Source organism: Nomascus leucogenys, chromosome 15 (assembly GCF_006542625.1).
Source record: "Nomascus leucogenys isolate Asia chromosome 15, Asia_NLE_v1, whole genome shotgun sequence".
Lineage (NCBI taxonomy): Eukaryota > Metazoa > Chordata > Mammalia > Primates > Hylobatidae > Nomascus > Nomascus leucogenys.
Window position 1 is genome coordinate 3,576,641 of NC_044395.1, and position 20,538 is coordinate 3,597,178.

Sequence of the window (20,538 nt, forward strand, 5' to 3'; positions counted from 1 at the left end):
AGGCACATGCTACCACACCCGGCTAATTTTTGTATTTTTAGTAGAGATGAGGTTTCACCATGTTGGCCAGGCTGGTCTCAAACTCCTGACCTCAAGTGATTCGCCCACCTCGACCTCCCAAACTGCTGGGATTACAGGCAGGAGCCACCACTGCAGGCCAACCACCATCTTTCTCCCTATATTCTCTCCCTTGCTTTCTCTTTCCCCAAATACAGATCTGAAAATAACACCAGGAGCCAGAAAGAGCAGCATTCTTTTTCTTCCCTGCCAACTCATACACATTCCTATTAAAATGTAAATAAATAGGCCATTAAAACCCACTTCTACCTTTTAGACATTGATTCTGATCAGGCTATTTCCACTATGTACCTAATACTTACGGGCAAAAGGTAGGATCCTGCCTGCTAAAAACAAGAAAAAGATGCCCAATTAAATTTGAATTGCAAAAAAAAAAAAAAAAAAAAAAAACCAAAACCCAAATGTCTTTTAGTATTAGTATGTGCTCTGCATAATAAAAATCATTTGTTGATCAGGAATTTAAATATATGTGGTGTCCTGGATTTTTATTTGCTAAATCTGGCAGCCCTAGCCAAAGGGAATCTATATGTACTTACATAGATAAGTGAATGTACATATTTATACGGCTTACACACCACCTAGCCTCCTCTGTCCTGGTGGCTTAAAGGATTTTTTTCTAAGGTGAGAGTATTCGAGGCCCCTCCCAGGAGGCAGGGTCCATGCTGCTGCTTCCTCTTCCACATGTCCAGTCCTGGGAGTGGCCCTTTCAGAAAGAGCTCCTGACATTCAGTCTTCGCACTCCTTTAAATCAATGGTTCTCAAATTTTAGGATGAATATTCTGAAGGGCTTCTTGACACACAGATTGCTGGGGTCCGGCCCCATACTTTCTGATTTGGAGACCACACTTGAAGAGTCCTAGTCTAATGATGCTAGGTGTCACACACTCCTTTCTCTTTTCCCAGGGCAGATTAGAAACCAGGGTCCCCAGGAAGGCTAAGTATAAAAATGATGGGTTAGAGTCAGTCTTAACAAACTTTTGTTCTCCTTTTTTTTTTTTTTTAAGAGGGGAGTGGGTTTCAGATGTATTTTCTTTTCACAAATGTTTTTATTGATACGTAATATTTGTACATATTTATGGGGTACCTGTGATATTTTGCTACATGCATAGGATGTGTAATGGTCAAATCAAGGTGCTAGGGATATCCGTCACCTCAAACATTGGTCCTATGTGGGAGAAACATTTCAAGCCTTCAAGCTATTTTGAAATATATAATACTTTGTTGTTAACTAAAGGCACCCTCTTCTGCTATTGTTGTTCTCCTTTCTCAGCCTCTTAAATTCTTTTCCTGGTCTTATTTACTCCATCATCACTCAACACTAAGATGAGAATGTACAGTGTTCCACTGTCCTGAGCCTGCAGGAGAACATTCCCATTAGAGAGCAGCTCCTGCAAAGGTATGGAGCTGTGGAAGGGCACCAGTGTGCAGTGTCTGCTGGGGCAATGGAGCAGAGTGAAGAGGGGAGTGCTGGGGACAAAGAGGGAGAGAGAGGGAGAGGGAGAGAGACAGAGAGAGAGAGAGAGAGAGAGCCAAGAGAGGGAAGCAGATGACTTTGATAGGGAGGTCCAGTCCCGAGTACCTGTGCTGTCAGAGAGCTTCAAAAACATTGGCTTTTAATTTTGAAATATGAATTGAGTGCCGAGAGCTTTCACACAGTTAATTCAGTTAAATGTGAAAACTACCTTCCAAGGAAATTCATATATCCTATTTGAAAGATGAGGAAAATAAGGGCTTGGGGAAAAAACTGAGCTCCTACAGTTAATGATAGACTGGGATTAGAAAGGATATTCTCATTGATGTGGAGATTAAGAAATGTATTTGATATGAATATGCTTTGTAATTTGTAAAGATAAAAACATATCTTTTTAATTCCTTAAAAAGGCAATGCAAGAAAGAGTAAGTAATGAGCTCTGGATATGTTTGGGAGTTGGCCCTAAATGGTAGGACCAGAATCAAAAAAAAGGGATAAAGAAAGAAGACTGGGGTAGATTATATTTTTATTTAAAATCCAGAGAAAAGACAGTGGCATGAGGGAAAAGTGATTAATACTGCACGGGATTTTCTGGTTCACTCGTCGGCGGTCTCTCCCATTACAGAAGCAATTAGTTCAGTCCTTTTTGCTTTGGAAAAACCAGGCTGTAGGTACATGGACACAAACGTGGACCTGGACACAGGTGTGTGCAAACACACACTATTTTCCCTGCATTATACTCAGGGCAAATAAAAGCCAGCAAATGCAAACTCCTTTAACTTCCTGCCACCTTCCTCCTTCCTACACCACAGACAGCTGATTATCTCTTTTGTTAATTTTCATTTGTCTATTCTAGTAAAATATGCATGAAATAAAATTCACACTTTTAACCATTTTTAAGTGTACAATTAAGTGGCATTGAGTATGTTTACAATATTATATAACTATCACCGCCATTCATTTCCAGAACTTTCTCATCATCCCAAATAGAAACTGTGACCGTTAAATCACTCCGTTTCCCTCCTCCCGCAAGCCCCTGATAGCCTCTGCATGAATTTGCTTACCCTAGGTACTTCGTGTAAGTGGAATCATACCTTATCGGTCCTTTGGTGTCTGGCTCATTTCACTTAGCATAATGGTTTCAAAGTTCATCCATGCTACAGCATGTGTCAGATTGCCTTCCCTTTTAAGACAATAATACCCATTTATGCACAGACCTCATTGTGTTTATCTATTTGTTGATGATGGACACTTGGGTTGTTTCTACCTTCACTATTGTGAATAATGCTGCTATGAACATTGATGTATAAATACCGGTTTGAGGCCCTGCTTTCCATTCTGTTGGATATATACCCAGGAGTAGAATTGCTGAGTCATATGGTAATACCGTGTTTAGCTTATTTTTTTCCAATTCACTGACTGATTTAGTATGTTTAATGTTGTTCTGTTTTATTTTGTTTGTTTAGACACTGAGTCTTGCTCTGCTGCGCAGGCTGGAGTGTGGTGGTGCAATCATAGCTCACTGCAGCCTTGAAATTTTCGGTTCAAGGCAATCTTCTCACTTCAGCCCCGTGAGTAGATGAGACTACAGGTGTGCACCTCTGCGCCTGGATAATTTAAATTTTTTTTTTTTTGTAGAGATGGGATTTTTCTATATTGCTCAGGCTGGTCATGAACTCTTGGGCTTAAGCAATCCTCCAGCTTCAGCCTCCCAAAGTGCTAGGACTACAGGCATGAACCACCAAGCCCAGCCTGTTGAGCTTTTTGAGAAACCCCAAACCCTTTCCACTGTGGTTGCATCACTTTACATTCCCATCAGCAATGCGCAAGGGTTTCAATTTCTCCACATCCTTACCAATATTTATTTTCCTTTTTTATTTTGTTAGTAATATCCTAATGGGTGTGAAGTTGTACCTCATTGTGGTTTTCATTTGTGGTTCCCTAATGACTAGTGATATTGAAACATCATGGTTTTATGGTGGCAATGCCTTAACCATATGTGTACCTTATGGACTTGAGGGCCTCTTCCATCCTTATCAAGGGAATACCACTTTTTCCTCCTTTCATGTGACCAATAGTTTCTTAATGTCCATCCCTCTTTCCATGGTGATAGGCCCCTGACTTTGGGCATGTGATCATCCACAGGGGATTGTGAGTTTCCCACACGCTCTTCTACTTAGGTGTGGCAATGTGGCTGAGTCCTGGCCAAGAGGAGGTGAGCAAGCATGCCACGTCATGGCCTCCAGGAGCATCTGCAGGGGGCAATGCCCGGGTACCTCCTGCCTCTTCTTCATCTCTCCCTCAGTCCACTCTGGCACACAGATGCTGCCGCCTTAGACCGTGGAGGCAAGGCCATGTGCAACAGGTCCAGAAGGCAGAAAGGCCTGGGTGCCTGAGTTTAGGGAACACCTCCCTAGCCATGAACAGACAAAGTAGAGTATTTCCATAACCAGAGGGATACAGATTATGTTATTTAAGCCAGTCTAATTGCATCATTTTTGTCATTTGCAGCTGAATCTAATCATAATGCATATTCTCAAACACTTCTCTCCTTCTTCACTTTAAAGAGTAATGGAAGCAGTCTTTCTTCTTCTTTTCAAGACTCCTTTCTGTACCCATTCTCAGGATTTGCCACTCCTCGCCCTGTTTGTATTCCCTGAGGGCCTCACCTGGCCAGCCATCCCCACATCCTCCTTCTTGCCTCTCCTTCCCTGGCCCCTGCCCATCTCACTCACTCACTCTCTCTCTTTAAATAGAAAACCTTTTGAAATAACTACACTCATTTTCTGACTCCACTTCTTCTTTCTATTGGTATCCCCACCCCATTGCTCCGCCCCACAAAACTGTTATCCCCAAGAACATGGAAAAGATTATTGCAACTAAGTATAATCTCCCTTGATCCCTTAGAAACATTTGACACTGCTGACATTCCTGCCTTCCTCAGATTTACATCATTTGGCCTTGATGGCCTCACACTTTCCAGATTTTTCTCCTGTGTATTTGTCCACTTTTTGTCAATCTGCTTTCCCAGATCCCTTCTCCTCCCAGCCTTTAAAGACTAGTGCTTGCCCTCAATTCTTTTTTATGTATTCCTTACTCTTTCCCTGGGTAATTAGTTGTATCTGTGTTGAAGACTGTCTTTGTTCATACCCAGAGTTTCAGATCCATCTAGCTAACCTCATATTGGAAAGCTACTGTTAAATCCATCATGACCCAAATTGCATTAATTACTATCTCTCTAAAACCCACCTTTAAAACATTCACTTAGAAAACAGAAGTCCTCTTACACTTTCTTTATTACTTGCCCTCTTCTTCCCCATCCATCTCCAAGTCTTAACCCTTCTACCTCCACAACTTTTGAATACACGCATATCTCTCCTTCTCTGCAACTGTCACTCTGGTGACCTCGTGCCTAACTGGTTGCAACGTCCCTGAGGAGGTTCCCTTTCCTCTAGTCTTGCCCAACTTCAATTCATTTCCCATATTGTAACTAGAGTGACACATTACCATTTTCAACTAACCCAAATCATGTTGTTTGGCCACTACAACTGCAAGTGTGATCATGTTACTCTCAGGCATACAATGCTTCAATGCACCCTTTTCCCTCAGTATAAAATCTCCAGTGAAAACAGTTCTAGCCCTGACCTCTACCTACCTCTCTACATATACCTCTTGTCTTTCCACCTACATTCCTCCTCCCATCACCCCATACAAACACACTCAATCCAGCCATATTTGATTTCAGAATCCTGAACTCCTACCATGCTCTCTTGCCTGTAGACATCAGCATATGCAGTTTCTTCCACTCGTAACACTCATCTCTCCTCTCACCTGGTTAAATCTATTCACCTTTAACTCTCAGCTTTAACATATCTTCCTTCCAGAGAACTTTCCTGTCCTGAAAAGTCTCCCAAATGCTGCCATAGCAGACTGACCTGCTGTTATCCTAGCACTTACCACGTGGTAGTCACTTGTCTGTTTAACTGAGTGCAGGAACTACACCTGCCTTGTTGTTGTGTGTGCCTAATACTTGGTAGGGTCTGAACAAATAATTCTAACGTGGATGAAATATAAATGGAAGTAAGCACCTGGCCATGCTTTCAGATCGATTATGTTGCTCTTTTAGCATTAGAGTCAATTATGTGGAGATGCCATGTCTGTATCATTTGGAGATAACAAAAAGCTGATGAAGACATCTCATCGGGATCCAAAAATAATCTCAATGGATTTAAACGATGGACACAGGGGCAATAAAGTTTTAAGTGTTTAAAAAGATCATTTAGGGAAGATCACCTGTGAGCAAGGATAGGCGAGGTCTTATGGAATCAGTTTTTTCGTGAGAGGAACAAATACAGCCTCAAAATGAGCCAAGGATGTGGCATGTCTGAAAAAAAGAATGAAACTAACACAATAATTGAATGAACCTACGTAACTATAAAGTCCAAAATCTGCTAAGTAACAGTTCACTTTCTACTTTGCCAGTCAGATTATAGCTGGCAGAGTCTGCTCTGGCAACACCTTTTCAGTTGATCATTTTCAAACCGGTCATGTTTCAAAGATAATGATCAGGATGATTAGTGCTCCAGAAACTGTGCCATGCAATGATCACAAGAAAGAACGAAGGATGCCAAGATAAGATAAGTAAGGTCTATGATAGTCATCTCTTAGAAAGTGGTTCATACACTATTACTCCTACCCTGATAGCTCTAAAGGCAAAACTTAAGGAGGGGCAAAGTTTTGCTCCACATAGATTCATTAGAATTGTATTCAGCTGCAAGGAAAAGAAAACTAATTAAATGGAGATTTTTTTTTCACAAGTGATGATAACTTTATGACTATGCATTCTAGAGCTGGTACAACTGCTATGTCATCTTGAACCTGAGTTCCCCCTATCAGTTTGAGATACATGAAATTACCTATACTCAATTATTTTTTATTTACCCAAACAGCAAGTCCATGTGGTTTGATCTACAAGCGTCCTTCTCTGTCATTCTTGATAGATGTTCTTTGTCCTCCTGTTGGTAAGTGGGATCCTGCACCTCCAGGAAGGATCCCAGTCTTCCAGTCAAGAAGGGAAAATAATAAAGTCCAAAAAGCACAGGCCATCCAAGTACAACCCTCCACACCATACCCAGTCATCTTATGCTTGTATCCCATTGGCCTGAACCGCAGTATATGACCATACCCTGTTATAACAGAATCTGGAAGTTGAGTATTTTAAATGGGCATATTCCTACTATGAAAAAATTTAGAGTACTATTTCAAAAGAGAAAGGATAGAATTGATATTGAGGAGGCATCAAAAATGCCTGCCAGAATTGCAAAGTGCTTTCTCACATAGTTTATCAGCTATGAAAAAGAGTGTTAACATCAGTTATGCTTAGCTGTACCTCCCAATAGAATCATCTGCTGTTCTTTTGAAATAGAGATGAACTTTCCCTATTCTGACCTGTGCCAGGAGAATTTTTGAGAGTCAGACCTGGGCGTCTGCTTTATAACAATCTCCAGAGGTGATTCTGATGGGCAGCCAGAACTGAGAGAGCCACAACTCAGGTAGTGAGTGTCTGGTCACTAGAAATCTCCGAAATTCTTGAGCAGGAATTAATCAACACAGTTCAGATGGTATTGTTGCCTTGGGGAGGAGACTGGGCAACTGAAATGCCATGGTATCTCACAACTCTAGGAGTCCATGAAAAAGCTTCTGGATTTAATTATTAAATTATTTGACCTTGGACAAGGAGTTAGCAGTATGAGAAAATAATGGAAAAAAAATGACAATATGGCATTTAGATCCTTTTATTAGGAAGTTTTCATGGAAAAGGAAAAGAAAATGTAGAATGATTAGTTAATTCTTATTTGTCTTCAGAATTAGCAAAATGGTTTATCCAACTATAAATATTCATGTATCACCAATTGCATTGAGAAAAAAAGCTGTTGATTAATCTATTCCATGTCTGGGCTGAGTTTCCTCTTGACTGTTCAGGAAGAAAGTCAAGTACCCTGGTGGACAGCTTTGTAGAAGAAAGAGAGACTAGATTTGAAGAAACAACTAAAAAACATTGGACCAGTTCACCTTCTCTAACTAGATAAATTCATCCAGTCATTTTCCTCTTTTCTTAGGTTCAAGCTTCCCTGTCCCCATTCTTCCCTCTGATGCCAGCACCTCACCTAGATGTAGAGCGTAGGTTCTTCCCCCTTCCCCTACTGATCTGAGCAGTTCACCATTAGAATGACTTTTCCACTCTTGAGTCAGTTTAGCCTGAAATACTGAGCTCCACAAGTACTACTACATAGGTACCCATAACATCTGGTTTATTATTGATTACAGCCAGGAGGGATTACTAATAGACGGGGAAAAAGATTTAGGATCTTAAAAAAGGATTTGTCAGAAAGAAGAGATGAGTTGAATCTAAGAAAATGGCTTTATAATAGAAAGGGTAAGTTCTGAGGTCAGGCTCTTGCATACCTATTGAAACAACTCAGGCAAACGATAAGGAAGAGTTGAATGAACAACAGCTCACCTTGAGTCAACAGAGTTATAGGGCAGCTGAAATACCTAGTGGGATCTCAGGTCTTCCTCCCTTCCTTTCATCCATAAACACTGAGTATCACATTTGTCCCAGGGGCTGTGCTATGTGTACTAGGTATATAAAGATAAATAAGACAGTCCTGGCCCTTCTGGAGCCCACAGCCTGGTAAGGGGAGATAGACATGTAAATAGGTCACCTACACTAACATGTTATGGATATGAACAGTAAAGGTAAGAAAAAGTGCAAGGTAAGCATAAGAGAAGGAGTAAGAAGATTCAGCTGGCCGCGGTGGCTCACATCTGTAATTCCAGCACTTTGAGAGGCTGAGGCAGGCGGATCATCTGAGGTCAGGAGTTCAAGACCAGCCTGACCAACATGCAGAAATCCCATCGCTAGTAAAAATAGAAAAAAATTAGCTGGGCGTGGTGGCATGTGCCTGTAATCCCAGCTACTCTGGAGGCTGAGGCAGGAGAATCACTTGAACCCGGGAGGCAGAGGTTGAGGTGAGCTGAGATGGCACCATTGCATCTGAAGCCTGGGCAGGAGACTCCATCTCAAAAAAAAAGACTCAAAGGAAAGGGTACCGAACTTTGAATTTAGTCTGAAAATATCAAAAACATTTTCTAGGTAGAGAGGGGCAGGGTAGGGCCTGAGTATAAGCCGAAGGAACAGCATGCCTGTGTGCTTTACAGAGGGAGCAACAGGAAACCCCAAAGAGGCCATGGAGCAGGGAGTGCGTCGGTTTAGGAGAGAGGCAAACTGAGGACAGACCCTTAGGATTTCACATGCCTTGCCACAGAGCTGAGACTTCATTCTACTTGGATTTGGAATCAGGAGAAGCTGTAATATGCTGGGCTCTCATATGCTGGGCTACCAGGACACACTGGGAGAGGACTGGAAGAAGGATGCAGAGGAAGCAGAACAACTCTAGAGAAGAACCACCAGCACTCTGTTAATGGATGATTTTATGGAAAATAGGAGGCAAACCTTGGAATATTTAACCTAGTAAAGAGGAAATTCAGGGGAGAAAGGGAGGAAATCAGAGTTTCAAATATTTGAAAACAGTCATGTTGTAGAAAAATTAGACCAGTCCTGTGGGTAGTAGAATTAGGTAATATTTATTGAGAGCTTACTATGTACAAGGCAGTATTCAAACACTTTATTTGCATTAACTTGTTTAATCCTTATAATAACCTTACAAGGTAAGTCCTATAATTATCTCTGTCTTATTGAAGAGGAGCTGAGTTGTACAGAGGTTGATTCAATTGCCACAGATCTCAAACCAGAAACAGGCAGAGCCAGGTTTGGCTCAAGGCAATCTGGGCCTGCAGCCGCTATGTTATAACCACTCTCCAGATACAGGACATGTGGCTGGTTTCTATAAGAAGGCAGAATCTAATTCTCCTTCCTCTTCCCCTGCCTCTTCTTCCCATCCTCCTCTCTTCCTGAAATCTGACAGTCAGATGCAATGGACTTCTGAAGACATGCAAGTTCCTGTCATTGGAGATAGAGGCTGGAGGACCACTGCAGCTGCATTGTTGAGGGGTCAGAGCCCAAAACGAGGAACTGAAATAAAGTATCTTGAAAGTCCCTCTGAGCCTGAGCTGGTTGTGAATCAGGAGTTGTCTGGCACAGCAGTATGAACACTCTGGGCAGCCAGGTGGGTGTGTGGGTTACCCAGAGACTAAACTTGGCACAAATCTGCCAGTAGCCCTGCTCTAATGTGCCTCTTAGATCTGCTGACTCCATCAGAAAACAAACAAGTTTTCACTCCTGCACACACCACAGGAGCTTTCCCGGCCATGTGAGAGGAGCCAGCATCACTTCTACCTAACATATGAAGCTGCAAAAATTGTCATTGAGGTTCTGAGCATGAGTCTTTATTGAGCATGAGAAGGAGGGAGTAGTGGAAGCCATGCAGCTGGATAACTGATTCCTGGGGAGGGGCACGGAGGCTAGGTAGAAGAGAAATATGTAATTCTCACACCTAGGGATGGAGCTTCTTCTAAGGCTCGTCATTGCTGAGCACTCTCCAATCCACCTCAAACACATTCCTTTCTGACCCCCAATCAAATGCCTCCTGAATTTGTCTTGTAGGAAGGCTTAAGAATTGATCAATTGAGAGTCATTATCAGTTCTATTCCCCCTACCCATGACAAGTTAATCCTGTCCTTCCATTCTAAGGATGCTTTACAGGTAAGTAAATGCATGCATATATGAATACACAACATCAGATATATGAGACAGCATGTAGAGTTTGCATGCACACACACCACTTACATGTTCTGACTCTGTTCATTCATCTGTGATGCTGTTTATATTCTTACCTTCCTGCAGGCAGAGGCTGGTGCTGAGTATTTTCTTTTAGCACCACTACCTATCAATAACTATACTCAAAAAGACTAATTGCAGTATTGCCAAATGTTGAACTTGGAATGAGACTTGAAAATCTCTTAGTCCAAGTGTTTTATTTTAGAGTGAGAAAACTGAAGCCCATATAGGGGATGTGTCTTACCCAAGGTCTTTGAACATGTTCAGATGGCTTTAGAGGTACACTTTTCAACCTGACTACAGATTAGGCCTTCTCGGAGAGCTCTTAAAAATATCAGTGTAGGGCCCCATTCAAAGGGATACTGATTTAATTGGTCTGTGATAGGGTCCGGACATTGGTATTTTTATAAAGCTCCCCAGGTGATTCTATGGTATGGCAAGTTTGCAAACCACTGGCTTACAGACAGAGTATTGCAAATAAATGCAGACTGCACCTACCCGCTGAGGATCATTCTGACTTCTGAGATCAAGTTGGGAGATGTATAATTGCTCTAGACCACTGGACTTGGAAGAATCATGGGTTTATGAGAAAACCTAGGCATGATCACCACCACCATGATGGAAATGCAGATAGCAGCAGCCCTCCTAAAGCATTCAGGGTGCAGCTATAGTACACAGCATGAGCACCAGAGCAGCTTTGTTACCTCTGTACACACAGTGCTGCAAACACAATCCATGGATTGAAAGAAGATGGGTGTGTAGGAGAACAACTATGCAATGTGACGTCCAAAACATTGTATCCCACCAGAAGAAAACAAAGGAATTCCTTTTGTTAATAATGCATTTGTATTATTCCAGGAACTCTAAATGAAGATGTGATGATTGGGTAGCAAATTAAAAGGGTTCTCATAGAGGAGGTTATCTTAGCTCTACCCTGAATTCCGAATCCCTCCTAGAGGTCAGATGAATAGTATTTGCCTCATGCAGAAAAGCTGTCTGAGGCAAATTCTTCCCTGGCCTTATCTGGTATTCTCCCTTTATCTTCTTGGCCCTCCAGTTCTGTGCAGAAGTCAGGGCGTAAAGGAGGTGGAGAGGCCAGAGAGGTGACAGTGATGTTCAGCATCAACCAGTAACTCAAACACACAAGACAATGACCACAAAGACAGTGAACTCACAGCAGCGTTCCCCATCCTATATACACCAAAGACATCCATGAGCTCCTTTTCTACAAGAGGTTGTGTGGAGTAGCAAAGGCAGCATCTCTGTGTTATGAGAACCCAGAGCCAGGGTGTGCACCTCCTCTCCCCAACCCCCTGTCTCAAAACAAGGATTGAGGGCTAGTTACTTTCCTGCCATCCATCATCATTTGCATAGGAGGCCAGAGGCTGTGTCATGGAGTCTCCACCCTTGCTTCTGGTACTGCTGTTGTTGCCTTCCATTTATGACAAAGGATGCCAAGCCAAGCCAAATCTGAGAGATGCAACTAGGTCTTTGGTCTTATTCGTTAGTTGCTTTTTCATCGCTGTTGTATCTCCAGCACCTAAAACAATGCACCGGACGTAGTAGGCACTCGATAAACACTTGGATGTGACTGAGCCAGTGGACAAATAAACAACCAGATGGATTTTGTGTTAGGGTGAGAGTTTGGTGACACTTCCAAGATGAGCAAAGGAAGCACCGCTGGAGAGTGAATTTGAATGAGTAAGTAAAGCCAAAACCAGCAGTCTTTTGATCAGTCTTTTATTATCGCAAAGGGCAATACTCTCACAGAAGCTAAAAAAAAAAAATCAAATTTAGTAACCTAAGATGTCCTTAGTAACAGAGCTGAAGAATGTGTTTTCCAATATTTGATTTCTTAGCTTGACAGTCTCTCTTGAAATACTCTCTTCTCCGCAATGAAAATGTGAATCTTTGTTGGTTTGTTTTGCAGTTTGCAAATGACTTACAGAGCTCTTCTGGCAGGGTTTCTGTTTCTCCACTTGCAAATAAACAAAAGGCCATTTCTCTAATATGACTTAAGTAGGGGAGATTCTGTGATCTCCTGTCATGATTTTAGAAGCAGTAGAAAAGGAGAAGAGAAAGGAGGGGCAAGTAGAAAGAAGAAAAAGAAAAACCGAAACAGGCAGCTTATAGAAGCTGAGAAAAAAAGCAGGAAATAGGCAAAGATAAATTTGATATGGAAAATTAGAGTGTGAGAGATATCAAATAATGGAAGACTCTGTAATTAATAGGATCCCAGAGAACCTTTTGGGGAGGGCTGAACTCGCCCATGGTCCATTGGCCTCCCTCCCCGCTTCCATCACATCAGCTGGGCTCCTTGTGAACTGTGAAGACAGGCTCTCCCCTCCTTCTCCTAGGCAAGCCTGCATGAAGCAGAGCAACCCCTGCCAGCTTGACCTAGATCTGTCAACTGATCAATTACTTTTCCCATAGAGGAGAAGGAAAAACAAAAGGAAGACAGAGAAATGGAAAGAGAAAAAGCTAAGGTGAAGAACAGAGAAGTAGGGGTAGTGGGCAGAAGGAGAAAAGGAGGGAAGGAGGGAGAGAGAATGGGAAGGAAAACGGATGCACTCCTATATCTTTTCAATTTAAGCAGTGGTAGCAAGAGCAGGCTTAATCCAGAAGGTTGCATAAATAAAGAAAGACATACATACATACATACATACATACATACATACATACATGAAAGAAAAAATAAAGTTCTCAGAGGTTACTGACCAAAATCATAGTCAAAGCAAAAGCTAGAGCTCTTTTTTCCCACCCTTTGCCAGTCCAGATTAGAGCTATTTTTTCTGAAACTCCTACCTCCAGCTCCATCCTCCCTAGTGCTCCCCCTCTCCACCATTCACACTGCAGTCCCACACTGAAGCCTCCTTTTGCAAAGGGATGGGAGGCATGCTCCCCGCAACTGCCTTCTAAAGCCCTTCTGCCCTTCCCCAGTGCACTCTCTGATAAGGTGAGGCACCCTCCCACAATGGGGAGGAGACGCTTCTAGGAACACTAGGATGGTACCCTTTGACCCTTCCAATCTGTATGCCACCGACTTCTTTATTACTGTATGCTTTCATTTTTTATGTTTAATTGGTTTTATTGAATTTCAAATGACTATAGACATAAAGTAAACCTGTAACAAGACAATAGAGCAGAAAGGAAGTAAACTGCATAAATATAATCTCAGCATGGAGTTCCACTTAGCACCACATGTTTGGAGTGTTACAAGCATTAATGAGTCCTTACAACACCCAGGGGAGTCACTCCCCGGCCTGGCGGGCAGGTGGGGCGATAGGCCCGCAGAGGGAAAGATTTTTCCCTACAGAAAACAGAGAAATTTGAGCTTAGATGTACATGTCCCCCATGGAGCTATGTTCAGACCACTAGAAATGGCTTGAAACCTGGAGACCATGCATATTGGGTGTTTGAAGCATTCGTAGGATCTCTGCTACAGCAAGATAGAGAGCAATGTGGGTTTTTTGTTTGTTGTTTGTTTGTTTGTTGACCTTCAGCATTCTAGTTTGTGGGCAGAAGCAGATCATGAGCTTGAATCCAAAATACTAGGAAAAAAGCCAAATCACAGACCTGTTCATCCTACCCAAAGTGTGCCTCTACTATGATTGAATGGCAAGAGCATTGCAAATCTCTCCAGCATGTGTTTCTTGCACACGTCAGAATCACGTGCCCCATATTGATTCAGAAATTCTGCCATTTCTTGGGATATTGAGAGAGCTCACTTCATCCCAAGGGATAAGTTTTGGCTAAAATCAACACCAGGTTGTTTGGCCCATCAAGAAAAGGAGCCAGTACCAGCCTGGCAGACGGCATGCAGGCAGAGAGCAGAACCCAGGGAACGGCCAGCAGGCAATCTAGACCCTATCACCTCAGGCAGGGACCCAAGAGACACAACTGAAGACACTATTCAGGACGCCTGAATTAAAACCAGCGCTATAGAAGAAGGTTACTGAGAAAGAACAGAAGTCAGGGACTGCACATTGCAGCTGATAAGACGAGATTTGGGGGCTTATATTTGGCTTTAAGGGAACCAAAAATGGGAAGAATCAGGACCAGGACCAGGCTCTGTGCCTGGTAACTAAAGCTGCAGTTTCAAGAATGGTCTTCATGCAGCGCGACCTGCTGGCCACGGCAGACGCTCCCCAGGCACGCTCGAGCGAATGCTCAGAGGGCCATCCCCGTTGGTGAAGTGGCCTCCTAATACAAAGGGTGGAGGTGAGCTACATTTGTGCCACTGTGCACGCCTTGCCAGGAACTTGCCCCAAGTGGGCAGCCCCAAGCCTGGCAGGCAGGTTCCATTGGATGAGGCTCCCTGACCCCCTCCCCTTACTGCCATGCTTCCAAGAGCCTACAACGCCTATGTCAGGCCCAGCGTCCCATCATCCCAGGCTAAGGTTTCCACTTTGCCAGTAAATATTGTTATGGTCTCATCTGCCACCCATGAATCTCAGAAGCATTGCCCAGCTCAAGCTGCTGCTGGCACAACATGTGTACTGTGCATGGCAGGAACCTGGCTGGCCTGCCCAGCTGAACGGAGCCCACCACCCACCTCCTGGGTGCTGCGCGAAGGGGAGTGTGAACTCTTCGAGGCACCTTTTCCTTCTCCTCTGCCCTGTCTGTGTCTCAAGCTAGCTGCTAAGTGGATGCAGGATGTGAAGAGAGGTGAGGAAATGAGAAAGGTAAGGGAGGTACCTAGCCGAGCAAATTGGAAGGTGTTAAAAGAAACAACAATCCTTCGAAGGAGAAATGGTCGGTTTTCTAGAAAGAGGAAGCTGCAGCACAAGCAGCCATTCCTTTCAGAGGCTCTCAGTGGCAGAAGGTGGGCGGTGGGTGTGCTGCAAAGGACAGCGCCTGATCCAGTTCTGTAGCGTCTGCTCCCAGGAAAGGGATGCCTCTACTTAATCAACCCTGGTGTATCTTAGGGCCAGAGCCCCCGGGAGCTAATCGCCCCTCCTGTCGGCGTCACTAATCAGTGCTGATTCCCTCAGAAACCCCCCTTCCTACCTAAGCTGGATCATGGTTGCTGGTTGGGTTGGGGGGAGGAGCAGGTCAGGGAGGGGTTCCTAACCTGTCACTAGCACCAGACACCTTTTCAAGAGGCAGGAGGCACAGGAAGTAGCAGCTCTAGGAAGAACCAGCTTAAAACAAAAACAGAGGAGAAGAAAAAATCGCCTTGGAATGTGTACTGCATTCTAACTAGTCCCACTGGGTCAGTGCAATAGAGGTGGATTATTGCAGGCAAGACCTGGGCTGCCTCAGTAATTCTGCAAGTTTGATAAGAGATAGCTGGCAGACTTCAGCTTCCTTCCTCTGAAAGAGAAAACAGACATCACCTTTGCCACATCCGACTGGCATGCAATATGCGGGTCTTTGGGGGTCGTTCTGCCTTAAAATTGGGCAGCCTTGTTCTATTACGACACACTGAAGCCTATTCAGGGCTGACCGGGTGAGGGGAGCACAAATAAGGCCATCATTCTTTGTGAGAAATTCAGGATTTGGTAGAATGTGATAAGTAAGGTCTGAGATAGTGCCGTGGCCGCCACCCCTACCCCAAGTTAGGAACAACCACAGAATCTGATGGCACCTTAAATTTGCACCACCACTTTGCTACTCATCTATTCAGAGACGATTCAAAGTATGAGCAAATATTATGCTTCCCTGCATTTATTCTGATGAAAAAAAAATCACGTATGCTAATTTATATGTAAATTCAGTATGGCCCTGGGGCTCCTGGCATGCAGCCAGCAGAGCTGTTGATGGTGGAAGTTTGGTCATTGTCTCCAGTTTGATGTCACAGACAGAAGAGACATGGATCTCAGGACAGATAGAAATTACTGAGGGCTTGGGACCTTCCCTCTCCCTACCTCTGACCCCTCACCCTACCCCTTGCCTGCTTAGTTTTCATGTTTGCTGTCAGCTCCCATAGAAACTGCTTTTCCGAAACTGCCCGATCCTGAACTCAGCTTCCCCACTTCATTCTTGCGCACCCAGAACAAGCAGGGGTGCACACACACGCACGCACACACACACACACACACACGCTGATACTGCTCCACATTATATAAGAGGAGTCAATCAAGGATGCCTCCAAGTTGACTCCCTTCACTCAAACACCCACCAAAGCCCCTAGGGGAGAGCGGGGAGACCCTGAGGCCCGTGCCTCCTGGGGTTGGGTGCAGCAGACGACATCATGGGCATCCCTGCAAGATTCACCACCTTGGACTTCCTTATCATCCGACACGGATCCCTCCTGTCCCCACCCCTTGCCTTCTTCATCGAGCCCCAGTCAAGGGTGTACACATATGATCTTTCCAGCCTGGTCTCTCTGCCCACCTTACGTGGATCCACACTGCAGCCACTGCAACCTATGTCAAGAGGACAGCAGCAATCCCTAAATCCTAACCTCGGAGAAGAGTCAGCAGGACTACAGCTCAGGACTCAGCTCAGATCAGGAGAACTCCATACTGCAGGGGGAGAAGAGGGCGAGGGGGTGGGACTCCCCATCGTTTTTCACTAGGTCAGAGGGAACTTTCCTCTGGGAATACAACTGCATAGGACTGAGCCTCACCTCCCGAGAGAGGGCTCCTCCCCCACAGCCCTGCTGGGCCACCCTGGGAAAGTTTCTCAGCTTGTCTCGATCCTTACGAGTTTTAGCTGTGTTTAATAGGAAAGAGGCAAACTGGTTACCCTAAAGGACAGGGCAGGTGGGAGCAAGAAGATTAGTGGATAATTCTGTTGCTGGAACGAACGGACGTGAGAGCCGGGATGGGGTGTGGGGGGGCACGGTGCAGCAAATGGACTGAAGGTGGAGGCCGATTCCAAATGCACAGAACACAGCACTGGGAACATCAAAGCTTGCACTCAACCGCAGCCCCCAGGGCTCCCGGCTCAGCCGATAAATAAACAGAAAATTAGCATTCGACTCTTATTGCCTCTCTCCCTTCAACTTCGAAAAGCTTTTTAGAATTTCAGAGCCCCGGCTCCCCTCCCTTTTATCTGATTGTTATCCACACCTCCGACCCCAGCCACAAACACACCCCGAACACATTTAAAACTAATACAGTTGTCCCCCGCTGCTGCAAATTGACTCATCCCTTGAAGCTGGATCGCTGACCAGAACCTCACAGGAAGCACCTGATTCTTTCTAGCCTGCATTTTCCCCTTTGCTCCTTTTAAAAGCTTGGCAAGTTCGCTGGCCGATATTTAAAGTTTCCTCTTGTAATTTCTTCCCAGTCGCATAAGCAACACATTAGCAACGCTGTTGCCCTCCGAATCTGTCATTTCCCCCTGCTTACATGTGTGCTCCGTTGTGTATGTGTGCAAGAATGTGCGTGAAGCCAGGGAGCCTAGCACACAACCACAGACCTAACGGGAGCACCAAACACGTTTTACTTATGCACATACATTCCCCCATTCCGGTAGCAGCCAGAATCAAATCAATATTCTCACAGCCTAGTCGGGAGAATGAAGTCCCAGCCATGCTGTCTAAACGCTCTCTCCTCCACCTGCAAACAGCGCAGCACAGCCGACTCGGGGAGTCTGCAAATCTTATTAAAGCACACTGTACAATTCCTGGGTCTACCGAAGGCAAATCAATAGCACGCTCTTACCTTGGAAGAGACACAGAGCAGCCAGCCCCGTGAAGATTGCCCAAGAGATAGAACTGTGCATTTTTGGCTGGATGGTTTTCATGATTTTTTTTCTTCTTCTTTTTCTTCTTTTTTGTCAGGTTCGGTTTTTTTCTTTCTTTCTTTCCTGATAGATTGTGTTGCTCTCAAGCTTGTGCAAGGAGATTTAAATCCACTGTTTTGCTGAAGGACACAACAAGAAAGCCGAGGGTGTGAGAGAGTATGACTTCTCCGTAATTATCTCCACTCATACTCTGGCACTGAGACACATTGTACAATCTGGCCCTGGACAGCCCTCCTACAAGCTGCAATCATTGGTTCTAATCCAAGGATTGACAGAGCTACAACACACGCGCGCGGGCACACACACACACACACACACACTCTCAGGAATCATTTACTGGGCAAATCAGGCTAGCTGATTAAAGAGACAGGAGCCTGGAGAGATAGAATGATAAATGCCACTTTGCCCCTTCTATATTACTTTCATTTTTTAAACTGACAGTCTCTGAGTCTTCTGAGTATCAGAAAATCCCTTTCCCCCTGGCATTCCCTGGCCTCCTGAACTCAGATTCCCTTTGCACTGGAAAAATCCCATAGCCAGCCATGGCTTATGGGAAATTTTAAAGGGACATTTTCATGCTCAGTGAAACTTGTAAAGATGAGTCAAATTTCATTTGTTGGTACCTATTTTACCCTCCAATGGAAATATCATTCAGTGACAGCTTTTTTTTCTCTCTTTCATCAACCTTTCTACTTAGTTGCTTTGAAAATAGTAAATAACTTTCTATTTTCTCCTCCTGTCACTTCTGTTTCAGAACATCTATGTTACTCCTCTTTTTCATTCACTTTTTAAAAATAAATTTCCTAAAGTCATCCATGTGTATATGATACAATGAAAAGGTACAAAGTACCTAGTATTTGAGAAGAAGCTCTATAGTCCGAAGATGGAGAACCTTCTTCAAAAGAAAACAAAGCAGGAGTTTATTCCCCATGACTTGGTCAATCCACATCCACCAAAGCAATAATAGAAGCATCTGTGATTTAAACTGCAGCGAGAAAGATTCAGGTTAGACATGCGGAGGGGCTTTCTGAGTGTAAACTTTGTGTAGTTCCTCAGAGAGTTGAAGATATTAACCTCCTCGGTGATAGGAAAGAATAAAAACCGAACAGAAATAATCTAATGGATATAAATGATTTCTTAAGAGATCTAATTCTAGGGCCTGGAAGTTTATTCTAATTTTTGGCTTCCCCTTTATGAGAAGCAAGTTAGAAGATGTGGACAAAAAATCTAGCAAATGTAGCTCCTGGCTGGGCATGGTGGCTCACGCCTGCAATCCCACAACTTTGGGAGGCCGGGGAAGGCCAGTAGCCTGAGCTCAGGAATTCAAGACCAGCCTGGGCAACATGGTGAAACCCTATCTCTGCTAAAAAAAAATCCCTAAAAATATCTGGGTATGGTGGTGCGCACCTGTGGTTCCAGCCACTTGGGTGGCTGAGGCAGGAGAACTGCTTGAGCCTGGGAGGCAGAGATCGCAGTGAGCCGAGATTGCGCCACTACAATCCAGCCTGGGTGACAGAGCCAGCCCCTGTCTCGAGAAAAAAGAAAGAAAAGAAAAGAAAAAGAAAATGTAGCTTCTCACAGAACCTTCCTTAGCTAATTCTGACACATTCATACCCCTACTATGCCTTGACACACATTTTAAAAATATTCTTCCAGAACTCCACCGCTAATTATTATACTTCCTTGTAACCCCATAAAAATGTTAATGTATTTTCAGACTGCATAGAAGAAAAGTACTCATCGTCTGTTTGTATTTTAGTGTACACAGGTGAAATGAAAACATCACTGCCATTTTGCACATGTCTAACATGTACAATTTACCTTGGTTTTTTTCTTTTTTCTTTCTTTTTTGTTTTTGTTTTTGACAGACTCTTGCTCTGTCACCCAGGTTGGAGTGCAGTGGCGCAATCACAGCTCACTGCAACTTTGAACTCCTGGGCTCAAGTAACCCTCCTGCCTTACCCACCATGCCTAGCTAATTTTTTTTTTTTTTAATTTTCTATAGAGATGAAGTCTCACTATGTTGCTCAGGCTGGTTTCAAACTCCTTGCCTCAAGCAGTCCTTCCAGCCTTGGCCTCCCAGAAATTTATCTTGTGCTGTGTATGAATAAGAACAATACTGCCTGGAATGTGGGATCTTGTGACCTTGAGAGGAAGGGGCCCTGGGACCTCAAGATCTGGGGACCTGAAGATCCTACTCACGGTTCTGCACAACCAAGAGATCTGAGGCAGGTCCTTTCACCTCTGTGAACCTTGGCTTCTTGTCTATAAAATTATAGAACTGGAATAATTTATTATACTCCTTCTCATTTTAAAGATGTTTTATGTTAACTGGTACTTTTTTTTTCTTCTTGCCATCAAGTTCTAATTCACATGTCTATCAAAATGTCCTTGATATTGTGAGCTCCCAATGGACAAGAATTTTATCTGTAGATGAGTCTTTTTGTGCGGTGCTCAGCACAGTGACATGTGTAATTAAATGCTTTGGAAC

General features: G+C 43.9%; 1 protein-coding gene and 1 pseudogene across 7 annotated transcripts in view; both read right to left on the reverse strand.

Moving 5' to 3' along the window:
• Window positions 1-18,383, reverse strand: part of NTM (neurotrimin) — a 969,816-nt gene extending 951,433 nt beyond the window's left edge. For all 7 annotated transcript variants that reach the window (XM_012495988.2, XM_012495986.2, XM_030829620.1 and 4 more), the window contains exon 1: window positions 17,966-18,383. In XM_012495988.2, the coding sequence (XP_012351442.1) occupies window positions 17,966-18,047 (82 nt within the window). In that variant the 5' untranslated portion in view covers window positions 18,048-18,383. The remainder of the gene's footprint in view (window positions 1-17,965) is intronic.
• Window positions 3,509-3,623, reverse strand: LOC115830561 (annotated as a pseudogene).
• Window positions 18,384-20,538: the final 2,155 nt, after the last annotated feature.